Below are 23,711 nucleotides of genomic sequence, written 5' to 3'. Positions count from 1 at the left end.
GAAAAACTGTTGTTATACAGAAAAATTTGGAAATTAGAAGTTTCTCCCTTTAAAAAGCTAAATGTCTTTCTGTGGGGAATGTGGGTATTGGCCACAACTACATTCACCATTATTCTTTATGTTGAATTCTGTGTTAATTTTGTGATACATCCGGAATGTTTCTGTTACTTTCCTGTTATTTACTTTTCATTGTTTGAAGTGTAGAAGAGTTTTTTTTCTTATTCTTATTTGCTTAACCATTACCTATCTCAAATCCCCCTCTTTCATATTCTGTAAGATTTGCTATTCCTGTTGAGAGTTGAAATTCATCTGTGTTACATTTACACATTTCCTCTGGTTGTAAGCTGCTTCTTTGTATTCAGATCTGGCCTCAAAATGATAATAAAGCACTTGGGGATGAAGATGCAGCCCAATAGACCAGCATTGGAGGACAAGATGGAGAAGGCCTGAACAGCCACCATGTATTTTCCTTTGGTGCTTAAGTAGGAGGGGATAAATGTCACCCAGACACTGCAAAAGACCAGCATGCTGAAGGTGATCAATTTGGCTTCATTGAAGGCTGCAGGGAGATTCCTGGCCAGGAAAGCCACTGTGAAGCAGATGGCAGCCAGGAAGCCCAGGTAGCTAAGAGTGATGTAGAACATGACAACAGAGCCTTCGTTGCATTGCAGGATTATCATTCCAGGCTGGGAGTGGAAGTCAGACTCAGGGAATGGGGGTGAAACTGCCAGCCAGATGGAGCAGATGATAATTTGGACAGCAGAACAAGAAAGGATGATGGAGTTGGCCAAACTCTTCCCCAACCATCTCTTCGCTTGGTTTCCTGGTTTTGTGGCTAAGAAAGCCAGCACCACTGTGGTTGTCTTAGCCAAGAGAGAAGAAATGGCAACTGAGAAGATGATGCTGAAAACCATTTGTCGGAGTAAGCAAGTGGCTTTCCTTGGTTGTCCAATGAAGAGAAGAGGAGACAAGAAGCAAAGCAGGAGGGAGACCAAGAGAATGTAAGAGAGGTCCCGGTTGTTGGCTTTGACAATGGGAGTTTCTCTGTATATAATGAATATGATTAAAACAAGGTCTGCAATTAGGAACAAGATTAGTACAAAAGAGGCCAGGATGATGCCTAGATGTTCTTCATAGGACAGGAAGGATATAACTTTGAGGAAACATTGGACTTGGTTCTTAGTTGAATATTTATCATCTGGACACTTGGTACATTTTTCTGCATCTGAGAAAACCAAAAACCAGTATTTATTTAATAGTCTGTCTTTTTGCCTTTCAAGGAATACTTTTTGAGACAACAGCTGACACCAGGAGCATTTTCCAAGATGAATTTCTTCACATCTCCAACAGAAAGAAAATAAATGGAAGATCCTTTTCTGAACCATATAGAGCTAAGGCCAGATTGGGGAAAGTCAAAAACCCAAAGAATTCCCTGTGTAATGTGCACAGTCTCCATAGGAACTACATTAATAGAGGTAAATAATTAATCAGTTAATCTTTCTAAACAAACTAACTGGGATCTTCCAAATAGCATTCTTAACATACTAGATTCAAAAGATGTGTATTTTATGAAATCTAAATGGCTGTCACAGAAAGCTAGTCCTGAAAATAATCTGGAATAGGTACTGGGAATAGTGATAATTTCTGTGTAATGAGGTGCACCCATAACTGCCCACATTATCTTATTGTGGACCAGTGACACCTTCTCAGTGACCCTCAGGGAATGACCTATGTTGAGTGCATTGCAACAATCCTTCCAGACCTAAGACAATTCCTCAGGTTTCAAAAGACCTCAAATGTTCCTAGAAATGTAAATATAGAAGGATAGCCTAATGCTGGGAAAGATTGAGGGCAAAAGAAGAATGGGATGACAGAGAATGAGGTGGCTGGATGGAGTCACCGAAGCAGTAGGTGTGAGCTTAAATGGAGGATAGTAGAGGGCAGGAAGGCCTGGAGCAACATTGTCCATGAGGTCGCGATGTGTCGGACATGACTTCGCAAATAATAACAAAAAGATCCAAAATAAAAAGTAGAAGAATTTTTTTTCATCCTGAAGTAGTAGTGCTTGCCTAATCTGCTACACCTTCATATCTGTTTCCAGCTTCTCCTTCAAGGCTTTTTTCCCCCTATTCTTACCTTTAGAAAAGAAATTGTGTAGTTTGAAAATAAACAAGAAAGCAGCTAACATCAATGTGTCTTTCAACATATAGTTTCAGAAAAATATTCCAGATGGATTCACCACCAGAAGAATTTCCAATTCCTTGAGTGTCACCCACCTTCCTGAGTGGAGATGGTCCCCTCCGGACAAGGAACACAGTCATAGCAGCAAACTGGCTCTCCTTCTCGAGCCCTCTTGACAAATCCAGGGTGACAATTTTCCACACATCTGTATTGCGGCAGAGACTAAGAAGAAAAAGAAGGAATGCCAAAGAAAATATTTGAGAGCTCACTATCCATGGAAATTGGAGATAGACAGGAAAATTAGCCAAGTAATTTCTGGGTTTCACTAACTCATTCCAAATAGTTGTAGGAAATATAACTAATGACCGATTTATGGTTATTCCAAAAAAATAACTATCAAAAGTTACTCCCTTTTTCTTTTGGCATCTAAGATTACAATAAAGGAATGTTTTACTTAATAACATCTGAAGGGAAGGAATTGCGAAAAATTTAAGCATTAAGTGAAAACCTCCTCATCGATGAATTCCTTCATTCCTCATAAAGCGAAGATTTTTTCAATTAATTTGAGAATAAACATTATTGTACATTATTGTAAAAGATTTATTAAACTCTGATTCTTCTTGAGCTATTAAAATAGAATAAACTGTGTTGAAGAAAGAAACCCCTGACTAAGCAGATCCAAAAAGTTTTTTCCCCCTGAACTACATAAAACATTGCAAAACTGCTCTCCTTTGAAAGTATTGTGTTTCCCCATAAATAAGACAGGGTCTTATTTTCTTTTGACCCCAGAAATAAGCTTTAGGCCTTATTTTTAGGAAGGTCTTATTATTTTTGAGGTGCAGGAGGCAATGAGCATGGTCACCTCATGGCTGCTGCTGTGTTGCAATATTTTTAGGGAGAGCTTATTTTAGTGCATGCACCAGTGGTGGGTTCCGGATCCGATGCAACCGGTATCGGTTGCAACGGGGCCCGGAATCCTCCACATGAATGCATGCAGTGCTCACACACCCACATGCCCCAAACACCCACATGTGTCTTACTGTCCAGCGACGCCTCCGTAAGCCTTCACGATGCTCCAGCTGCTCGGCGGAGCATTGCACAGGCGTTATATGCGTCATGTGCATGCGCGGAAGTGCTGAAGACTTTAAAGACAGGTAAGGAGCATGGGCAGGTGGGTGGGCCCTCCGGAGCACCATACTAGAATGGTACCCTGTGCTCCGGGCAGGCTCCAGTATGCCTGTACCGAAGCATACCGCCTGCAACCCACCACTGGCACCCACCCAAAAGCGAGATTGGGCTTGTTATCTGGGGAGGTCTCATTTTCAGGGAAACATGGTAGACCAAAACTGTCTCAGAGTTAATAAAGATTAAGAAAAATTCCTTGAAAGTAGCACAGTCAACTTTAAAAGAGATGTTCTTTCTTTATTTGTATATTTTTTTCTTCAATGTATATGGCTGCCATGCTGGTGAAATAAGATCACAACTAAGTGTCCAGTTTTTAGAACTGGAGTGAAATAAGATGGAGGTGATGACATGAGAAAGTGGCCCTCAAACAGAGTAAGTCAGACATCTTTTCTTGCAGAAGGTGGGACATGAGAATGAATTCTGTGTCAGAAAAAGATATTTCTAAGGCCCAGCTAGGTATAAAAAACAAAGTGCTTTCTTTTGAAGAACTACAATTAAATGCCACCAACTGACATGGAAAGGAAGACATAATTTATTCTTAATTAAATTTGGAGACTTCTTTTGTCCCAGAGAGACTAAAGTTAGGCAACACTCAAGATAAACAATTACTTTCAAGGACTTTTCAGATGAGGTGCCCTCTAAATTAATCAGTGGAAAAACTTGCCTCCAGAATTTTTAAATACTCCAACATTGGAAGTTTTTAAGAAGAGATTGGATAACCATTTGTCTGAAATGGTGTAGGGTTTCCTCCCTAAGCAGGGGATTGAACTATAAGACCTTCAAGGTCCCCTCCAACTCAACTCCTCTTCTCTTCTTTTCTCTTCCTTCCTTCTCTTCTCTTCCTTCCCTTCTGTCCCATCCCATCCCATCCTATCCTATATAGCCAAAGGCCAAATCCAAGTAGCATTTTCTTTCAAATTCTCTCTCTCTCTCCTTTGATCAAAGACTTGTTTTAATTCAGTTATTTCAGTTTTCTGGGATATCAGAACATTCATTGTGATTTCATGTGAACCTTGGACCTCTAGGAGCACAAGGACTACTTCTGTATCCCAGTGGGGTGAAAGAGAGGTAGTGTTAAGACTCACCAGATCTGGTTTGTTTAGGAACATCACTGATTATGATCCTGCCTATTCGGGAAACACTTTTCCCAACCAGGACAAGATGAAGATTATTTTCCAATGGAACCAAGAGGACCTCCTTCCAATTATGATTCACTTTAATCTGATTCAATCCTGAAACCAGGCATTGGTCAGAAGAATTGCCTTCTTCTTTGCTATTTGATGCAAAGAAACCTGAAGATTTACCAACACATTCTACATCACTTGTGTTTTTCCAGATTGATTGAGATACTAAATTGTAGATTGTGTACAAAATGGAATAGCACTGAACCTTCCCAAGAAGTCTAAAAAAACCTATAAGGTGTCTATGTCTTATATTCAATTCTCAGTATAGGTCAACTACTTTGATGACTAGGCTTAGATCACTTGAAATGGGCCTTCAGGCCTTGGAAAACTTAGAAAAGAAAGACATTAAAACTTCAACTACCTTGTTCAACAACTTAAGCCGTAAAATATCATTTTGGTCGATAAGAAGTCTCTGCCTTTCAAAACTCCCCAGAAACTCTTCCATGGGGTCCTCCTTGGATTGAACCAGCAAGCTCACAATGCCTAGATCTGCTGCTATATTTCCATTTTGGTCAATGTAGAGCTCAGAGTTGGAGAGATTGCAAAAGTCATTCTTCTCCAGAAAGGGATGGAACTAGAATTGAAACATCCAGAAATGTTAGAAACAGAAACCTTTATTTCTTATTCCACATGGTCTTTTCACATTTGAATCTTTTGGTTATCTAAATGTGCTTAATTAGCAGAACAGGTGTCACCATTATCATCATAAGTAAACAGAACAAAATCTGTCAATCCTATGCTGACAAATATTTATGTTGAGAAAATATCATTGACAAAATTTGTCAATTGTAGGGAACATTCCAGAGGAGATGACAAACAAATTGAAGAGCAGAAAAAGTATAAACTTCTTGATTACCAGAAAGCATGGATTTGTCAAGAATAAAGTTCTAGGCTAATCTTCTTCCTATTACACCAGACAGGAAACATGACCAGATGAGCTAATTCAACTCAATTTTATATATCTGAAAGTAGAAATCTCCCATTAACTTTATTTTCAATCTCAAAATTTAGGGAGGATCATAGGTGGTTTTCTGCTGGTTTGGACTGGTTCACCTGAACTGGTAGTGGAAATCATGGGTGGGCCTGGGTAAGCCTGCCCCCGCCCACCCACCCCGGCTCTATGCCACCCCATTTAGGCACATTTTCAAGGCAAAGCGCATGCGCAGAAGGCTGAACACATGCACAGACATGTATGCGCTCACATTTGCAACCTGGTAGGGAAGGTAAGTGAACACCACCCCTGAGGAGGATAGTTTCTAAGTTTCTTTGTCTTCTATTATGCAGCTTCAGGTTTCTCTTCTCTTATTTGATCCTTCCCTAGTAGATAGCATTTCCTCTCCCTGTCCCAAAAGTCATTCTCACATCTCATTACACTTCCTAAATAGGCTGTGGGAATGCCTGTAGTACAACCTGATTTCCGTAAAGTACTGACAATTTTATGCTGTGATTAGAAGCCTAGCTGGGGGGGTGGGGTGGATTGTATCATAATTAAGTGTACAAAACTGTCTTAAAATGGTACTCAAGTAATTTTTATTACTTAGTTTTTCTCATAAAAATGAGTAATTTTGAATAATAATGTCTCCTTAGTCATCAATTTTTGTATTAATACAGTAGAGTTGATACAACTCCGTGATTCAAATTTATAACATATTTATACAACAACAAAGATAATTCGATCTGATGTAAACAATCCAGAAATATATTTATGATTTCCTTTCATAGAGAAAAGTGCCTGAGTAAAATGCTGTAGGTGTCAACTCCTATATATACAGTATATATTTGACATTTAGCAACTAGGACTTGACAAACTATAGTATCTCATATAAGAAGGTATTTGAAAAAGGATGAGATGGATTTTTCTTCCCACAAATATATACAGAATATATTCAAAAATGCACATATCTTTTTAAAATCAGCACTGTTAAATTTCTAAGTTTATCTGTCATTATATAAGCTCTTTGGAAAATTATTCCCTGATCAATTAGATTGGCCCAAATTGTTGGCCTTTTATGTCATAAGTGGGTTGAGATAATTCCCCTTCTTTGGATTCCTTCTCAAAAGGAACAAATTTTGACGGTTCCTTCTCAAGACCCACACCTGCCATGGCTGCAGCTTTAGAGCCTCCAACCTCTCTTCACCCTCTTTCCTTGTCCTCTTGGATCTGGAGGAATATGCAGCATTCAAGGCATGAGCCACAGTCTTAATGAAATTGTAAAGATCATATGCAATTGTGAGCCGGATCCTGTTCTTTTTATTTTGGGTCTCCAGTGGTGCTTTCTGGCTGCATCTCCTCCGACCTTTGACAGAAGAGACATGCTTGGAAAAAGAACAGCGAAAAGACTGATCTGCAAACCGGGGATCTACAAAGAAATACGGTTCAAAGGCATCGTCCAGTAGCTTTTCTTTTGCCAGGAAAACGAAGTTCCAAATACTATGGACGTATTTGAGAAGTTTGTTCTTTTTTATTGAATACAATCCCAAAGTTGTGGTGATCCACACTTTCCCTTCAATAGGTCCCGGCAAACTTTCAAGAGTTAAATGGAAAGGACGAATTCTTTCAAAAATGATAACATGTTCTATGAAGTGGATAAAGACATTGACTTGTCTCCATTTAGAGAAGGCATCCTTGAGTAGTGCTGTATGTCCAGTTTTTGAGAGTTGCTGTGATATAACAACACAAATTCCATTCCTGACAAGCATAGAAGTGAAAGTCCTCATGAAATTCTCTCCCTTCTCTGTGTCTGAAGCAAAGAGGCCAATCAAGGTCCATCTGAAGTGGAGGAGCAATTGGACAATTGCTGGGTAGTGGATCCCTTCTTTGGGGAGTATCCGATGGAAAAAAGGAAATTGGTTTTTATCACTTAGAGCATCTAAGCCAATTTTATCACTGATCTGAAAAGGAATGAAGAATGCTGTGTTGTATTTGGGGTCAGTTCAAATCCAAAACATAACATTTTAATAAATCCAACTATGGTTCTGATGAATAGATTAAAATAGATGGCTGATTAGACATTGTTTAATACGTTAAAAACATACTATTAGCATATAATAATGTAATACTAGGAACAAATTAAGTCAAAAATATAATAAAAATGGAAATCATCTTTCTGTCTCACTCTACATTTTAACACAATTGAATTTGCATGTATAGATGTCAACAGAAAAATTGTGTTCCAATAAAGGGCCATATTATGTAATTTTTGAGGATTGCTATATCTTTTCTTGCTTATAGAGCCCAAATATATCCCTTTGTAAAACGATCTTTTCACCTTATTCTCCAGTTGTACAAGAGATTGGGATATTACAGCTCCTAATATAATTTGTCAGCTCTACAATCCAAGAGATTTTTTTTAAAAAAGTTCCACCTTTAACACAATTTTGGAACTCTCCCAATTTTCCATAGCTTTAATTTTGTACCAGTGAGTATATGTCTTGATTTTAGACAAAGAATAAATCATGCAAATCTCTAATAAGCCTTTGGGGCAGCAGCAGGCTTCCTTTCATCCACCCCCAAGAAACTTTTCAGCTGCTCCAATAGATGCTAATGGTTACTATGAGTCTATAAGACATATGTGTTATCAATGATAGGTGAGTTAATCTATTAGGACTCATTTCATGACTATAGAATTTGTTCAGAGGTGGAAATATTATTTTGGCTAAGATCATGTACAAAATGTGAGCTTTCCATCACTGTGGAACCTTCCTATTGTACAGAAGATGTTTTGATTAAATACAGAGCCTCTGCTCACATTCACAAGTGGATATTTTTGCTTTGATCCTTGCTCCCGCTCACTGTTAACTCAATTCCCAGCCATGAAAGCAACAGTGACTATAATGAAAAGCCGCTCTTGAATTCTATAGAAAAGTATCATTAGATCTATTGCTCAAACACTACCACCCTGCTCACTTTACCAGATAGGGGGACACAAACCTGTGAAACTTTGTAGGTGCCTACTAATGTTGACATTTGAATGGAGATATCCCTGTCAGCTCCATCAGCAAGTGCCAATAGGTTGTCCTTCCTTCCACAGCTGTAGTTGGGAACATTGGCTTCTCCGGATGACAGAATGTCCAGCAAGGCTTCTGAAGTGCCAAGTTCACTCAAATAGTTGTCATGGATGTTGTAACCAAGTGTGAGATTGTGCAGGAGCTGGTGATTTTTGTTGACCACTTGAATAATGAAAATAAAGCGTAGTATTCTTGCCTTATTATGAGGTAAGCTAACATAAAAATATTTCATGTTAATTTCAGCATCATCAACATCAATAAGAATACTTTTTAAAGTTTAATTTTCTTTTTCTGCAGAAGCCTACTGAGTCATAATCAGAGGCAAAGGTTAATCACCCATCACATTTAATATTTGTGTTTGTTGAGAATATACGATGCAAATAGTCCCTCCATCAGAGTAAAAAAAAAAAATAGAAATACACTATAATATGTAGCAATGTTAACTTTGATCAGCCCAGTAATTTGGTCCCAAAATAATTCATTCAGTAAAGAAGAACTAGCATAAGAAAGATATTTCATAAGTGACCCCACAAAGCCATTTATCAAACTAGTCACTCTCCATTCCTATAAGAGCAAACATCAAACATTAATGAGCAGCAATAAAAAAATATGGAAATTAGTGGGGCAGGGGAAATGACAACAATCACCATTGTAAATAAAAGTCATGAATTCGGGATTGGATGAAAAGAAAGAAATGTGGAATTCTCTCAAATATTTTTTTCTGCCCCATCTTTGGATTTGAGTCTGTTCCACAAAATAAAACAAAAGAGAGAATCCATGGAAATTAAAATGATTCAAGATTTGTCAGATCATGGAAGAACAATAAGAAGTGCAAATGGAGAGAATGGAACTCCTCCTTGCTGAATAACTTACATGTGAGACTGACTAGCAGGAGTCATGTTAAAGCTGAACTTTCTATGTGATATTGTTGATGCCCTAGTGATTATACTAATGTGATGGTCCCCTGGCTTGTAATAACTCCATGGTTTTTGTCTATCCTGGTGCTTGAAATTCAATGGACACTTTGATTGAAGGTTCCCAGAGACTGTCTGTGACACTAGCAACATCAGAGTCAGAAGCAGCAATTCCATAATTCATGGGATTAAATCAATCCCCTTCCCGTTACTAAAGAAGAATGAGAAGAAATCAAAGCACTCTCACAAGATATAAATTCTAGTAGCCTTCCTTGAGACAGAGACAAACTGAACTTCATCTAGAAATTAGAGGAAGGTTCATTCAAGAACAGAGTCCCTGCCTGTCTCAAAATGTGTGCCACAAAGTGGGTGATCAGTGGCATTTATCCTTTTCTGATAGAAGATCTCTTTAACGTTGCTTCAGTCTGATATTTACATCCAAAGGCACTCATGAGAGAAGTAGCAGAAGATGTTTCAATGGGATGATAGGGATGGGAATAATTAGAGTAAGAGGCAAATTGTCCTGTGGGTTTTCTGAACTTCTTCCAGGGCTTTATGTTCAAAGGGATAACTGAATAAAAGCATGTCAAAGAGAGATCACAGATAAACTCCCTGGGGACACTCTTCTATAGTGGTTGCCACCCTTTTTGTCAGGACATGTTCAGAAAGTGATGCTCAAGGAAGATACTTCAACACCTAGGAAATTGACTTCCGCTGTCCTCCATTGTGGTATATTGACTCCAGAGACCGCTGGGGAAAGTCATTCAGAACTATGGAGTTTGGTGCCAGTCTAGGTTGTTGACACTTAAGTTTAAGTTTAAGTTTTAATAACATTTGTATGCTGCCCAATCCCGTGGGACTCCAGGCAGCTAACAATACAGTAAATCAAAAAAAGAAGAAGAGGAGAGAAAAATAGATTTAAAGAACACATCATGCACTCCATTCTAAGTTGGGCTGGACCATATTTTGGGGTCAACAGCCCCAGGCCTGCTGGAACAGCCAGGTTTTAATGGCTTTACGGAAGGCCGGGAGAGTGGGAAGGGTCCGGATCTCTGCGGGAAGATGGTTCCACAGGGCTGGAGCAGCTACAGAGAAAGACCTCCCTTGGGTAGTCGCCAACTGGCATTGTCCGGTCGACGGTACCCTAAGGAGGCCCAATCTGTGCAATCTTATAGGTCGTTGGAAGGTGTGTGGCAGGAGGCGATCCCATAGGTATCCATGTCCCAAGCCATGTAGAGCTTTAAAGATAACGACCAGCACCTTGAAGCGTGTTCAGAGACCGATGGGAAGCCAGTGCAGCTCGCGGAGGATAGGTGTAACATGGGTGTACCTAGGTACACCCGATATCGCTCACGCGGCCGCATTCTGGACCAATTGTAGTCTTCTAACACTCTTCAGGGGCAGCCCCAAGTAAAGCGCATTACAGTAATCAAGCCTAGAGGTGACAAGAGTGTGAGTGACCATTTGAAGTGCCTCCCGGTCCAGGTAGGGTCACAACTGGTGCACCAGGTGAACATGGGCAAAAGCCCCCCTGGTCACAGCTGACAGGTGGTATTCTAATGTCAGCTGAGGATCCAGGAGGACACCCAAGTTGCGGACCCTCTCTGAGGGGCGAAGAGTTTTGTCCCCCCAGGGTAAGAGGTGGAATATCTGGTCCGTTCTTGGGGGGCAACATCAATAGCCACTCGGTCTTGTCTGGATTGAGAGCCAGCTTGTTTACTCCCATCCAGACCCTAACAGCCTCCAGGCACTGGCACATCACTTCTACCGCTTCGCTGAGTTGGCATGGGGCGGACAAATACAACTGGGTATTGTCCGTGTATTGATGATATTTGATCCCGTGCCAACGAATGATCTCACCCAGCGGCTTCATGTAGATGTTAAATAGGAGGGGGGACAGGACCAAGCCCTGAGGCACCACATATTTTAGGCACCTAGGAGTCGACCTCTGTCCTCCAACCAACACCGACTGCGACCTATCCGAGAGGTAAGAGGAGAACCACCGTAACACGGTGCCTCCCATTCCCACCTCTCCCAGTCGTCGCAGAAGGATTCCATGGTCAATGGTAACTCTAGTGGTAACTCTAGCACTTAACTCTAGTGTTCCTTGTCCTCTAACACCAAAGAAGCTATCTGTACTCTTGAACCTTGCCTAATATTAGGAGAAGGTCCTCTTTGGGATTTTCCATTCTATGAGGTCTCCATATATTAATCCTAAATTGGAGCTGATTTTAAAATTCCTACTGGGGAGAGTCACCCACAACTATAGACTGTGGTGACATTCTACTTTGGTGACAATTAACCCTAGGGCTTCCTTTTTTTCCTAATGCCATGGAAGCAATCAGCACACTTGAACCCTGCCTAAAGTTTAGAGTGGGGCTTGTTTGTGATTTTCTTTTCTATGAAATCTCTGGATGTTAATCCTAAATTGGCACTGATTTTAAAATTTCTTGTGTCCAAAGCGGAATTTCCTTTCCCATCTGTTCTAGAAATTTAAACTTTTGCATGAGAGCTGATTAAGAAAGTGACAGTATTGTGGTTAAATAGGGAAAAAGTTAGAGAGCAGAGATAATTTTTTATCTTTACACGCTGTGTCTTTCTGTATTAATGTAGGTAATTAAAAAGCATATAATTATTTTCCTTAGCATTCCATACTTTCCATATTCATGTAAGAGCCTTTAAAATTTGATGTTTCTTAGAAAGTCATCTGCAGAAACTGAAAATGGGGTGCATGGAGGCCAGTATGGGGTGCATGGAGGCCAAAACAGGACACATGAAAGCCAAAAATGAGATGTGTGGAGACCAAAAATGGGGCATGTGGAGGCGAAAAACAGGATACACAGAGGCCAAAAATGGCCAATGGGTGGGGGGTCAGCGGGTGGGTGTGGCTTCGGCAATATTTACTCCATAAGATGCACAGACATTTCCTTCCACTTTTGGAGACAAAAAAGTGTGTCTTATGGAGCAAAAAATAAGGTAGTTCTTGTCTTCTCCTTAGATCTCAATATGTGGGGGGAGAACTCCTTTTGCACACTTCCCTTCCCTTCCCGGCTACTTCAGATGGTCAGTTTGTTTGACTTTAGCAATAGCAATAGCAGATTTTTATATACCGCTTCATAGGGCTTTCAGCCCTCTCTAAGCAGTTTACAGAGTCAGCATATTGCCCCCAACAACAATCCGGGTCCTCATTTTACCCACCTCAGAAGGATGGAAGGCTGAGTCAACCCTGAGCCGGTGAGATTTGAACTGCTGAACTGCTGATCTAGCAGTCAGCTGAAGTGGCCTGCAGTACTGCACTCTACCCACTGCGGCACCTCGGCTCTCTTTGAGACAATAAGAGAATGAGTTACCCCCAGAAACTTTCTTCCCCCAAGGCTTCCATCTCCGTTATTAGAATAACAACAACAACAAAAAAAAAAACCTGGCAGAGATTTTTGGATAATTATGATAAACTGACCAGAATGGGGACGTATGATTGTTACAATCTAAAAGATTTTTTTTGTGACTCCCTGTCTACGACACTGTAATCCCTTAATCCAGGGTAGAGTTGTGGCAACTGGATGGAGCTGAGAATTTACTGGCCAGTTGTCCATCCTGATGTCTTTGTGGAGTTTGTACCAGATATGTTTTCTTGTGCTCCAGGAGAGAAACATCTCCTGATACTCAGGATTGAGCTCTCAATCCTTTTGAGAGATACATGTCTTCACCAATAACCCCACCATGCTGTTCAAAGGAAGAGATACATGTAATAATATAAAACTGGGCTACTGGCATTGTTGGATGCAACTTTCAAATTTCAGCAGCCAATTGTACCATTATTTCAAGATCTTTTTCATGTACTTTATTTATTTAAAGCAAATAATTAGCTTATGTATGAAGAACAGCTTGGACAATTTTCTAGATTTAGTCTGTTGGGACATACTGAGAGTTAAATTTGCTCTGTCTCACATTTCTATATTTCTTCTAGTCGTAAGCTGCTCCTTGGCATTCGGGTCTGGCCTCGGGATGATAATGTACCACTTGGGGATGAAGATGCAGCACAGCCATCCAGCATTGGGGGCCAAGATGGAGACGACCTGAACAGTCTCCATATATTTCTCTTTGGTGCTCAGGTAGGTGGGCAGGAAGGAGACTCAGACACTGCAGACGACTAACATGCGGAAGATGATTAGCTTGGCTTCATTGAAGGCTCCAGGCAGGTTCCTGGCTAGGAAAGCTACAGTGAAGAAAATGGCAGCTAAGAACCCCAAGTAGCTGAGGGTTATGTAGATCATGGCAACAGACCCTTTGTTGCACTGCAGGATTATGTCAAGGCTGGGAAAGTAGAGCAGAGTAGATTGAGGAAATGGGTGAGAAACTCCCAACCAGATGGAGGAGATGATAATTTGGACAACAGAGCAAGAAAGGATGATCATATTGGACAAGCTTTTCTTTAGCCATCTTTTTCACTCAGTTTCCTGGTTTTGTGGCCAGAAAAGCCAGCATCACCGTGATTGATTTGGCCAAGAGAGAAAAAATGGCAACTGAGAAGATGATGCTGAAAACTGTTGGAGGAGGCAAGTGCCTTTCTTTGGCTGACCAATGAAAAGAAAAGGAGACAAGAAGCAAAGCAGGAGGGAGACTATGAGGATGTAAGAGAGGTCCCAGTTGTTGGTTTTCAAAATAGAAGTTTCTCTGTATTTGAGGAATTTGAGTAAAATAAGGTCTGTGGTTAGGAACAAGAGTAGGGCAAAAGAGATCATGATGATGCCTGGTTGTTCTTCATAAGACAGGAATGATGTAACTTTGGGGATGCATTGTACTCTGTCCACATTTGGATATTGATCATCCTGACACTAAGTACATTTTTCTGTATTTGAAAAAAAACCCAGAAATCAATATTTCTTTAATATTCTGTCCTTTTACATTAAAAAAAACTTTATTGGGAGAACAGTTGATATCACAAGTATTTTCAAAGAAGGAACAGAAGGACTAGCTCAGAGTTCAAGCAAATTGGCCAAGTGAAGGAATTCATACAGAGGCATAGGGGATAGTTGGTAACTGTGCAGTCTCTGTAGTCCACTCTGTAGTCTGTAGTCCACTCTAAAGTCCATTCTAAAGGAAGGAAGCAATAGAAATGATTAGGGGACTAGAGGCTAAAATGTATGAAGACTGGTTATATGAACTGCACATGTCTAACCTAATGAAAAGAAGGATTAGGAGTGACAGGATAGGACAGTTCCAATATTTGAGAGGCTCCTACAAAGATGAGAGGATTAAACTATTTTCCAAAGCAACCAAAAGGCAGGAGAAGAAACAATGGTTGGAAATTAACCAAGGAGAGAAGCAACCTAGAACTAAGAAGAAATTGGTGAGAACAATTAACTAGTGGAACAGCTTGCCTCCAGAAGTTGTAGGTGCTTTGGAGGTTTTTAAGAAAGACTGGAGAGCCATTTGTCTGAAATGGTGTCTTGCTTGAGCATGGGGTTGGATTAGAAGACCTCCAATGGAATAGCTTGCCTTAAGAAGTTATGAGTGCTCCATCACTGAAGGTTTTCAAAAAGAGACTGGACAATTATTTGTCTGAAATGGTATAGGATCTCCTGCTCAAACAGAGGATTTGACTAGAAGATCTTTGAGGTCCTTTCCAACCCTATTATTCTAGGTTCTATGACAAATGTCCTAGACCTCTTGATTCCCTAGAGGCGAAATACCCTTTCCAGATGATCCAAGTTGACTTTGCCCAGATGTCCCCATGTAAACAGAAGACACACCTACTGATTATCACATGCACTTCTAGTAATTATGTGGAAGCTTTTGCTACTTAAAAAGGAGATGCCAGGGCAGTAGTAAAAGAATTTTTTAAAAAACCTAATCCACCCAAGACATACACAAATACACAGGGAACACATGGACTCCAAACTGCATCATTGAAGCACTTGGAGGTCTTGGAGGGGGGGAGGTTCAAACATAGCTTCAGAGATGGGAAGGGCAAATGGGCTCCATCCCATCAAAGCCATCCATACATGCAGAATGAGGGACCAGTGGGAAGACATCAGGTCACACCAACCATTATGCTATGGACATTGCCTCTATCATAGGTACAGAATGCATGGCACTCTGTTTATTTATTAAACTAATAAAATTCAAAATAAAAAGTGTCTAAGTGTTAATATAGAAGGATAAGACATACAGTGTCAAGGGAAATAAATAAAAATCTATTCTATCACTTTCTCTTGCTTCCACCATTCTGTAGGCACTGCCACCTTCTCAGCTGCAGAGCTCACCATCCAATGTTTATTTTTTTAAAAAAAAAGAATCTTCAAAATATAAAAGTTCTCTGTGTTTTACATCAATAAGGAAAGAAAGCACAAACAGTGACAAGAGGAAAAAAAATTCTATCCACTCTAGAGATCAGGACAAAGGACACAAAAGTCATTAGCTGGGTATTCTCCAATATCCCTTTCTTCACATGTACTGGCAGAAAGTACAACAATTCTACAGAACATTGCTCCCAGGGGTATATCTATATCTATATCGGTATTTATATCTATATAAAATGTGTCCCACTGCACATGAAGGCCTGGAATAACTTCTGAATCCTAGGGGAATAATTTGCTTCTCACTGTAATTATCACAATCCCAGTCTCTGCTACCTCTTTTGCTACTCGTCCAATGGACTACCTTTGGTGGAAACATCAGACTGAAGCAACAGGGCAGGAATCTTTCATGAGAAAAGAATAAATGTAGTGAGTGGCACTCTTGGTGCCACATGTTCTGAGAAAATCAGTGTCTGTGCTCTTGAGTGGATCTTTCTCTTCTTTTCAAATGAAGCTTGGTTTATCTATGTCAGAATCAGAATAACACTGCTATCTCCATCTTTCCATCTCCATAAAAGTGAAGTGCTTTTAATCTTTCTAACTATTCTTGCTGCTCATCTTCCAAAACAGGAAAGGAATTGATTCAGCTTCATGAATTATGGACCTCCTTCATCTATTTCTGATACTGCTAATGTCGAAGCTAGTCTATGGGAAGCTTAGAGTGAAGTGCCCACTCAGTTTGGAGAGCAAAGTTGGGAAGAAACCATGGAGCTACTATAGGCCAGGAGACCATCTCGTTAGTATGATCATCAGTGCAACAAGACTATTGCATGTAACATTGCCTTTCAATACAGCTCCTTCTAGTCTGTCTCAGTCGTAAGTCATTCAACGGGATACAATTGCATTCCATTCATTTGCAGTTCTAACATTCTTCTTTCTTTTTAATTTATTTCTATGTTTCAGATATATTTCTAATTTTTGAATCTTCCCTTTTTTGGTCTTATTTTGTGAAAAGGGACTCAAATCCAAATATGTGGCATTAAAAAAGCTGAAAAGGTTCAGAGTTTTCTTCTTCTTGTCTAATGCAGAAGTTCATCAATTGATTCCTGATTTTTGTTTCCACATATTTATAACTACTCGTTTCTATTCAATGTCCAATCCTCATAGGAATTGATGACATTTTTTAGAATTGCTTCACTGAGTCACTTATCAAAATTTATCTTCCGATTATGATAGTTCTCCCAGAATAATTGAATTATTTTACAAGCTACTTACTGGGCTGATGTAAATTAGTACTGCTACAAATAATGATATATTTCTGATTCTTAAAAATGGTGAAGGACTATCTAATCTTCCCAATACTCATGAATATTCAGTGTTGATAGGTGACTATTATTTGCTTCTGTTTTTCAATCAGTATTGGATTAGCACTTAATAGGCTTTGGAGACAAGTGGAAATAAAATTAAATATTTTGTTGTTGTTGTTGTTGATGATGATGATGATAATGATGATGATAAAATTAACATTTTTTTACAGTACTTTACCTTTTGATCAGTCAAGAATCATACGCTTCATTTTCAACATTCAAGAGGTCAATAAAAATCACAAGCTCCTACACAATCTCACACTTGGCTACAACATCCATGACAACTCTTTGAGCACCATTAGCACTTCAGAGGCCTTGCTGGACATTCTCTCTGCTGGAGAAGCCAATGTTCCCAACTACAGCTGTGGAAGGAAAGACAATCTTTTGGCTCTTCTAGATGTAGCTGATAGTGATGTCTCCATCCAGATGTCAACAGTAATAGCTATCTACAAAGTTCCACAAGTTTGTTCTGTGTTTTTCTATCTATTCATATGTGCATCTGGTAGTAGTAAATTGTAGGGGTAATACAGAAATATGATTTGCATTTTTCTTTTTCTTCCTTAATTTGATCCTTTTATTCATTTTTATATGTGGTCTTGTTAATATTTATATTTTGTATGGCTAATGATTATTTAAAGATAAATTACTCTAGAATGATCTGAAGAAGCTATATTTATTTATAATAATAAGTTTTTGATTTTGATCTAACCCCCAATTTAACCAAATATTCTTCATTACATTTTCAGATAAGCAGTAGAATGTCTTCAGCAGATCTGAGTGATAAAAGTCAATTTCCCTTTTTCTATCGTATGTTCACCAAATTAGGGTTCCATTACCCAAGAATTATCCAACTGCTCCTCCATTTCAGATGGACCTTGATTGGTCTCTTTGCTTCAGACACAGAGGAGGGAGAGCATTTCTTGAGGACATTTACTCCTACGCTTTTCAGAAATGGAATTTGTGTTGTTATATCACAACGATTCTCAGTGACTGTACATACAGAACCCATCAGGAATGCCATCTCTAAGTGGAGACAAGTCAACATCTTTGTTCACTACATGGAATATGTTCCCTTTTTGGACAAAATTATCCCTTTCAATTTAATAATTGAATGTTTCTCAGGACACATTAAAGGGAAAGTCTGGATCATCGCAGTCTTGGGAGAATATCAGATGGAAAAGCATGAACTTTTCAAATATGTCCATAGTGTTTGGACCTTTAATTTTCAGGGGAAGAAAAGGCCAAAAGATTATGACTTTGAACCTGAACTCTTTGTGGAACGCCACTTGGAATACAAGACCTTCAAGTGTTCTTTTTCAAAGCAGGTCTTTTCTGTCAAAGGCCGGAGAAGATGCACCCAGAAAGCACCACTGGAGACCCAAAAGAAAAGGAAGAGGAGATTGATCCCAAATGAGCACCATGTTTACGCTCTCATTAAGACTCTGGTCCATGCCTTGAATGTTGCATATTCCTCCAGATCCAAGTGGAGAAGGAAGGAAATGAAAAAGATATTGGGAGCTCCAATGCTGCAGCCATGGCAGGTATGGTGTTCCAATAAGGATCCATCAAATTTAGTTCTGTTTGAGAAGGTATCTACAGGAGAAGGAGGAGAACCATCTGATCTACAGTAGAGGATCAGATTGTTAGATAACGTCATCAATGCAATGAACATGAAATAGAAAAAACTTGGGAGGAGGTGGGGCGACTGGCATGTTTTTGTCAATGTAGTCACAACTTAGCAACTGAACAACAAAAACATATATTTTGTCAATATATGATTGAAAATTTTTGCTATACTTTTATTTTTCACTTTTAAAGATAGTGGAAAAACGTGTTCTCTCATCTTCAAGTTGGACAACTGAAGAAGAAAGATTCAAATTTGAAAAGAGACAAGAAACTAAGGTTTCTTTTTTTAAAAAAAAAATATTCCTGATTACTTCCATTCCAGTTTCATCCATTCCTGGAGAAGAATGAATTTCATAATTTTTCATGGAAGGATCTCTACTTGGATAAAAATGGAGATATTACAGCAGACCCAAACATCATGAGCTGGGTGGTTCTCCCCAACAAAGGTCCTATCACAGAGCAACTGGGCAATTTTGAAAGAGAGAGACTCATTATCAATCAAGATGCCCTTTCACGGCTAAAGCTGCTAAACAAGGTGAGCAAAATATTGGTGAGGTCTTGCTGTTTTCAAAAGACTTAGGGTCTATTTCAAATGATCCAAGCCTAGTCATCATGTTGGATGACCTTCCCTGAGAATTGTGTGGGGCAAATAGAACTCTCATAGCTTTTTTTAGATAGCTTGAGAGGCTTCACTACTATTGAACATAGTAGCCTTCCGATGCCATAATATGGAACACTATTTTAAAATAATTCAGCCTTGTTCATCATGGTATGCTGGATTGTAATATTTTCAAATACAGATATATGAAGAATAGGGAAATGCAAGTTAATACAGTTATGAGGAGGAACCCACTGGTTGTCACTTTATGCTTAAACCTTTTCTCAGCTTCATCCCTCTAGAAAATAGAATAGAAAATCCATTATTGCAATGTGATACACCAAAAGCAAAAGGGAGGTGATAAATGAAGAATGTGCAACTGGTTGCATCTCTTACAATCTGGAATGAGTTAGAGATTTCATATCTACTAAGTGAAGACCAGAAACTACTTGGCTTATGTTTATATTGACTTCCATTTTCTATGGATGGTGAGTCCTAACATATTTTCTTTGTCATTCCTTATTATTCTGTTTAGTCTCTGCCCCAGTCTAAATGTGTGGAAAATTGTCCTCCTGGATTTGTCAAACGTGCTCGGGAAGAAGAACCAGTTTGCTGCTATGACTGCGTCCCTTGTCCGGAAGGGACCGTCTCTACTCAGGAAGGTGGGTAGCTCTGTAGAGAAGGATACTGGATTTGATCAATGTGCATAATATTAATAATACCTTTATGTTTGATTATTTTCAACATGTCCAATTTCTTCCATAATTTGAGATTTAAGAAAAATATCTTGAATGATGAGGTAGGAAGTGGCAAAAAAAGAATGGTGAATTGGACAAAATGACTCTTGCTGGAGGAAATCTCTCCTTTCCTTGTAAGTTTGGAAGTGTCACTCATGTTTGCTTTCTTAGAAACATCTGAATTTTTTGATTGTTGAGGAATGGTATTGGGTCAATCAATTTTGGTCACCCAAGCCATTTTTACATCACAGACCAAAGGATAGAATAGAATACTTTCTTGGCCAAGTTTGCTTGGACACACAAGGAATTTGTCTCTGGTGCAAAAGCTCTCAGTGTGCTTCACATGAGATTGTTCCAGATGGGATTGCTCTTTAATATCAGCAGGAATAGTCCAGAATGCAATAGCATGCAAATGTTTGGTTTTCCTATATTTTATCATATTGTACTTCTGAGTTGTGAGCTGGACAGACTCCCAGATTCTTTCCAATTGTAGTGTAATTCACCTGTAAAGCCCTACTTTGCATAGGGCTAGGGTATCATTCAGTGGTAGGATTCAAAACACCAGTTCTGTGGGCATGGCTTTGTGTGCATGGCATGGCTTTGTAGGTGACACTTTGTGGGCGAGGCAGGGGAAAGATACTACAAAATCCCCATTTCCTCCCTACCCCACTAATCTGCTTTCCAGTTCCATTCTCCTGTTCAGGGCAACAAAAGAAGATCACCTGGGAGTCTGGGAGGCAGCAGAGGTGGGGCCAGCCTACTTGCTGATTCTCCAAACTACTCAAAATTTCTGCTACCAGTTCTCCAGAACCTGTCAGAACTGGCTGAATACCACTTCTGGTATCAGTTGGACGTCCTCTCCCTCAAGTTATCTGCTTTTCCCACCAGAGCAGATATAATGGATATGTTCCAGATGTTGTAGATATTTTCCTTGAAGCCTGCCTTTTTTTTTGAAACTCCTGCCCTGTTTAACACCCTGCCTCTTAAATTTCAACAACCCCTTCTAAAATCCTGGATATCTAGTTCCTCTTCCTCCAAGCATTGGGATTAGGTGAAATCAGTACAGGAGGAAAATGTGGTGGTTTTCATTGGTGAAGGTTCATTGGTGAATTGTGGCACCAGTTATTTCACTTTTGTCCTTCCTTTTGGGAGCCTTGTTTTTATAGTTGTATATATTGAGGGCTTTTCCTGGGACATAAAGTACCCAAAGTTTGCTTTAAGATGCTCAGTGACAAAAATTGTTTTACTTGTGTATTCAGGCTGCTATTTACCATTTACTATGGCTTACCCATCTCTTCTTATAAGCTGCCATCCAAAGGTATTTTATGAAATGTGAGAGACTATAAAACAAATATTACTTTGTTGTTTTTTTTCAGATACTGAAAAATGCACTAGGTGCCCAGATGATCAATATCCAACTGAGAACAGAATCCAATGTATCCCAAAAAGAATAACCTTCCTGTCCTATGAAGAACATCTGGGCATCACCTTGGTCTCCTTTGCTCTATTCCTGTTCTTAATCACAGGATTCATTTTAATTATATTCATTAAATACCTAGAAACTCCCATTGTCAAAGCCAACAACCAGGATCTCTCCTACATTCTCCTGGTCTCCCTCATGCTCTGCTTTTTGTCCTCCTTTCTCTTCATTGGCCGACCAAGGAAAGCCACCTGCCTTCTCCGACAAACAGTGTTTAGCATTGTGTTCTCAATAGCTGTGTCTTCTGTGTTGGCCAAAACAATAACAGTAGTGCTGGCATTTCTGGCATTAAAACCAGGGAATAAAGTCAGAAAATTGTTGGGGAAGAGCTTGGCCAACTCCATTATCCTTTGTGGTTGTTCTGGTCAAATTTTTATCTCTGCCACGTGGTTAGTCATTTCTCCTCCATTCCCTGACTTTGACCTACACTCCCAGCCTGGAGAGATCACCCTTCAATGCAACGAAAATTCTGTCACCATGTTTTATGTTGTCCTTGGCTACATGGGCTTTTTGGCTGCCATTTGCTTCACTGTAGCTTTTCTGGCCAGGAACCTTCCTGGGTCCTTCAATGAAGCCAAGCTAATCACCTTCAGCATGCTGGTCTTTTGCAGTGTCTGGATCTCCTTCCTGCCCACCTACCTGAGCACCAAAGGAAAGTCCATGGTGGTTGTCCAAGTCTTCTCCATCTTGACCTCCAGTGCTGGACTGCTGGGCTGCATCTTCTTCCCGAAGTGCTACATTATTATCCTGAGACCAGACCTAAACAGAAAGGAACATCTCGTGGTTAAAGTGGGGAAGTTAAAATAAATTTGTTTCTTAGGCTCATAATTAATTTTTCATTGCATTTATTATTGGGCATGTATGCTACCTTTGCATCTGTTTGACAATTAAGTTTTTTTAAAACCAAAGGAAATAATAAATATTAAGAGTTTAAGTTTAATGACATTAAATTCCAAGAAAACAATCAAGACTTAAATAAATCAATTAATAAATAAAGATGTCATGGTAGGAGAAGAGCAAGGAGAACTGGGGGAAAAGTTAAATATTTCATCAGATTAGAGCAGTGTTTCTCAACCTTGGTGACTTTAAGTCCTGTGGACTTCAACTCCCAGAATTCTGGGAATTGAAGTCCACAAGACTTAAAGTCGCCAAGGTTGAGAAACACTGGCTTAGAGTCTCTATGTTGCCACAAATTGTACAAGTGCAACCCCACTTGAATTCTGTTGGCCCTTATCTGGTGCAAATTTAGTACTGAAATTTAGTTGACTAGATCAGTGGTAGTCAACCTGGTCCCTACTGCCCACTAGTAGGCGTTCGAGCTTTCATGGTGGGTGGTAGGGGTTTGCTGTAACTCTGCTTTATAAATTTTATAAAGTGAAATTACTGCCCTACTTTATAAATCACCATTAGTGTGGAGCAGTTAGAAAATTTTACTACTAACAGAGATACAGAAGTGGGCAGTAGGCATAAAAAGGTTGACTACCCCTGGACTAGATTAACATCAGTCACAAAGGATTAGGTGCTATTGTGGCATGGTGGTTAGAATGCAGGATTGCAGGCTAATCCTGCCAACTTCCTGCAGTTCAACTCTGAGTGGCTGAAAGTTTACTCAGCCTTCTATCTTTCCAAGGTTGATAAGATGAGGGCCCAGATTGTTGGGGAAAATATGCTGACTCTGTAAACCGCTTAGAGAGAGCTGTAAATCAAGGTGGTATTTGGCCGGTTAGATTTAGATAAATTTATTTATAGGCCGCCCTTTTCCCTGAGGGGACTCAGGGCGGCTTACAACGTATAGGGAAGGGAGTACACACAATGACATATAAAAACAGTACGTAATTAAAAGTGAAAGCAACATTCATCATTCGGGAGGGGACGGATTATAATCTTTAACCCCAGGCCTGACGGGATAGCCAGATCTTGAGGGCTGTGCGGAAGGTCTGGAGGGTGGTGAGGGTACGAATCTCCACGGGGAGATCGTTCCAAAGGGTCAGAGCTACTACTGAAAAGGCTCTCCTCCGCGTAGTTGCCAGTCGACACTGACTGGCAGATGGAACTCGGAGGAGGCCTAATCTGTGTGATCTAATAGGTCGCAAGGAGGTAATTGGCAGGAGGCGATCTCTCAAGTACCCAGA

The 23,711-nt window shown here is 39.8% G+C and overlaps 2 protein-coding genes across 2 annotated transcripts; one reads left to right on the top strand and one right to left on the bottom strand.

The window, feature by feature from the left end:
* Positions 1-320: 320 nt before the first annotated feature.
* On the bottom strand, positions 321-9,457 carry LOC148047083 (vomeronasal type-2 receptor 26-like). Its single transcript, XM_087707733.1, has 6 exons — positions 9,432-9,457; positions 8,482-8,581; positions 6,648-7,211; positions 4,912-5,124; positions 2,277-2,403; positions 321-1,225 (listed from the first exon to the last, which is right to left on the bottom strand). Exons 1-6 carry the CDS (start codon positions 9,455-9,457, stop codon positions 321-323), a joined length of 1,935 nt encoding a protein of 644 aa, XP_087563859.1.
* Positions 9,458-12,215: 2,758 nt separating this feature from the next.
* On the top strand, positions 12,216-22,386 carry LOC148047082 (vomeronasal type-2 receptor 26-like). The gene is made up of 6 exons (XM_087707732.1): positions 12,216-12,265; positions 13,440-13,584; positions 18,368-18,463; positions 19,087-19,299; positions 19,898-20,028; positions 21,495-22,386. The coding sequence occupies exons 1-6, from the start codon at positions 12,216-12,218 to the stop codon at positions 22,384-22,386; spliced, it is 1,527 nt and encodes a 508-aa protein (XP_087563858.1).
* The last annotated feature ends 1,325 nt before the right edge of the window (positions 22,387-23,711 follow it).

Source organism: Thamnophis sirtalis, unplaced genomic scaffold (genome assembly GCF_051295495.1).
Source record: "Thamnophis sirtalis isolate CommonGarterSnake01/CBP01778 unplaced genomic scaffold, rThaSir2_p1.2 scaffold_3, whole genome shotgun sequence".
Lineage (NCBI taxonomy): Eukaryota > Metazoa > Chordata > Lepidosauria > Squamata > Natricidae > Thamnophis > Thamnophis sirtalis.
This window is presented reverse-complemented; position numbering and strand designations above follow the sequence as displayed.

Coding starts and splice junctions, on each gene's coding strand:
- LOC148047083 (XM_087707733.1), bottom strand. CDS start 9,457: ATGACTCCTGCTAGTCAGTCTCACAT. Junction 8,582..9,431: donor CCTGCTAGTCAGTCTCACAT/GTAAGTTATTCA, acceptor TCCCAACTACAG/CTGTGGAAGGAAGGACAACC. Junction 7,212..8,481: donor GCACCTACAAAGTTTCACAG/GTTTGTGTCCCC, acceptor GTTATATCACAG/CAACTCTCAAAAACTGGACA.
- LOC148047082 (XM_087707732.1), top strand. CDS start 12,216: ATGGGGTGCATGGAGGCCAAAACAGGACACATGAAAGCCAAAAATGAG. Junction 13,585..18,367: donor TATTTCTCTTTGGTGCTCAG/GTAGGTGGGCAG, acceptor TTTAATTTTCAG/GGGAAGAAAAGGCCAAAAGA. Junction 18,464..19,086: donor AGTGTTCTTTTTCAAAGCAG/GTCTTTTCTGTC, acceptor CTTCCATTCCAG/TTTCATCCATTCCTGGAGAA.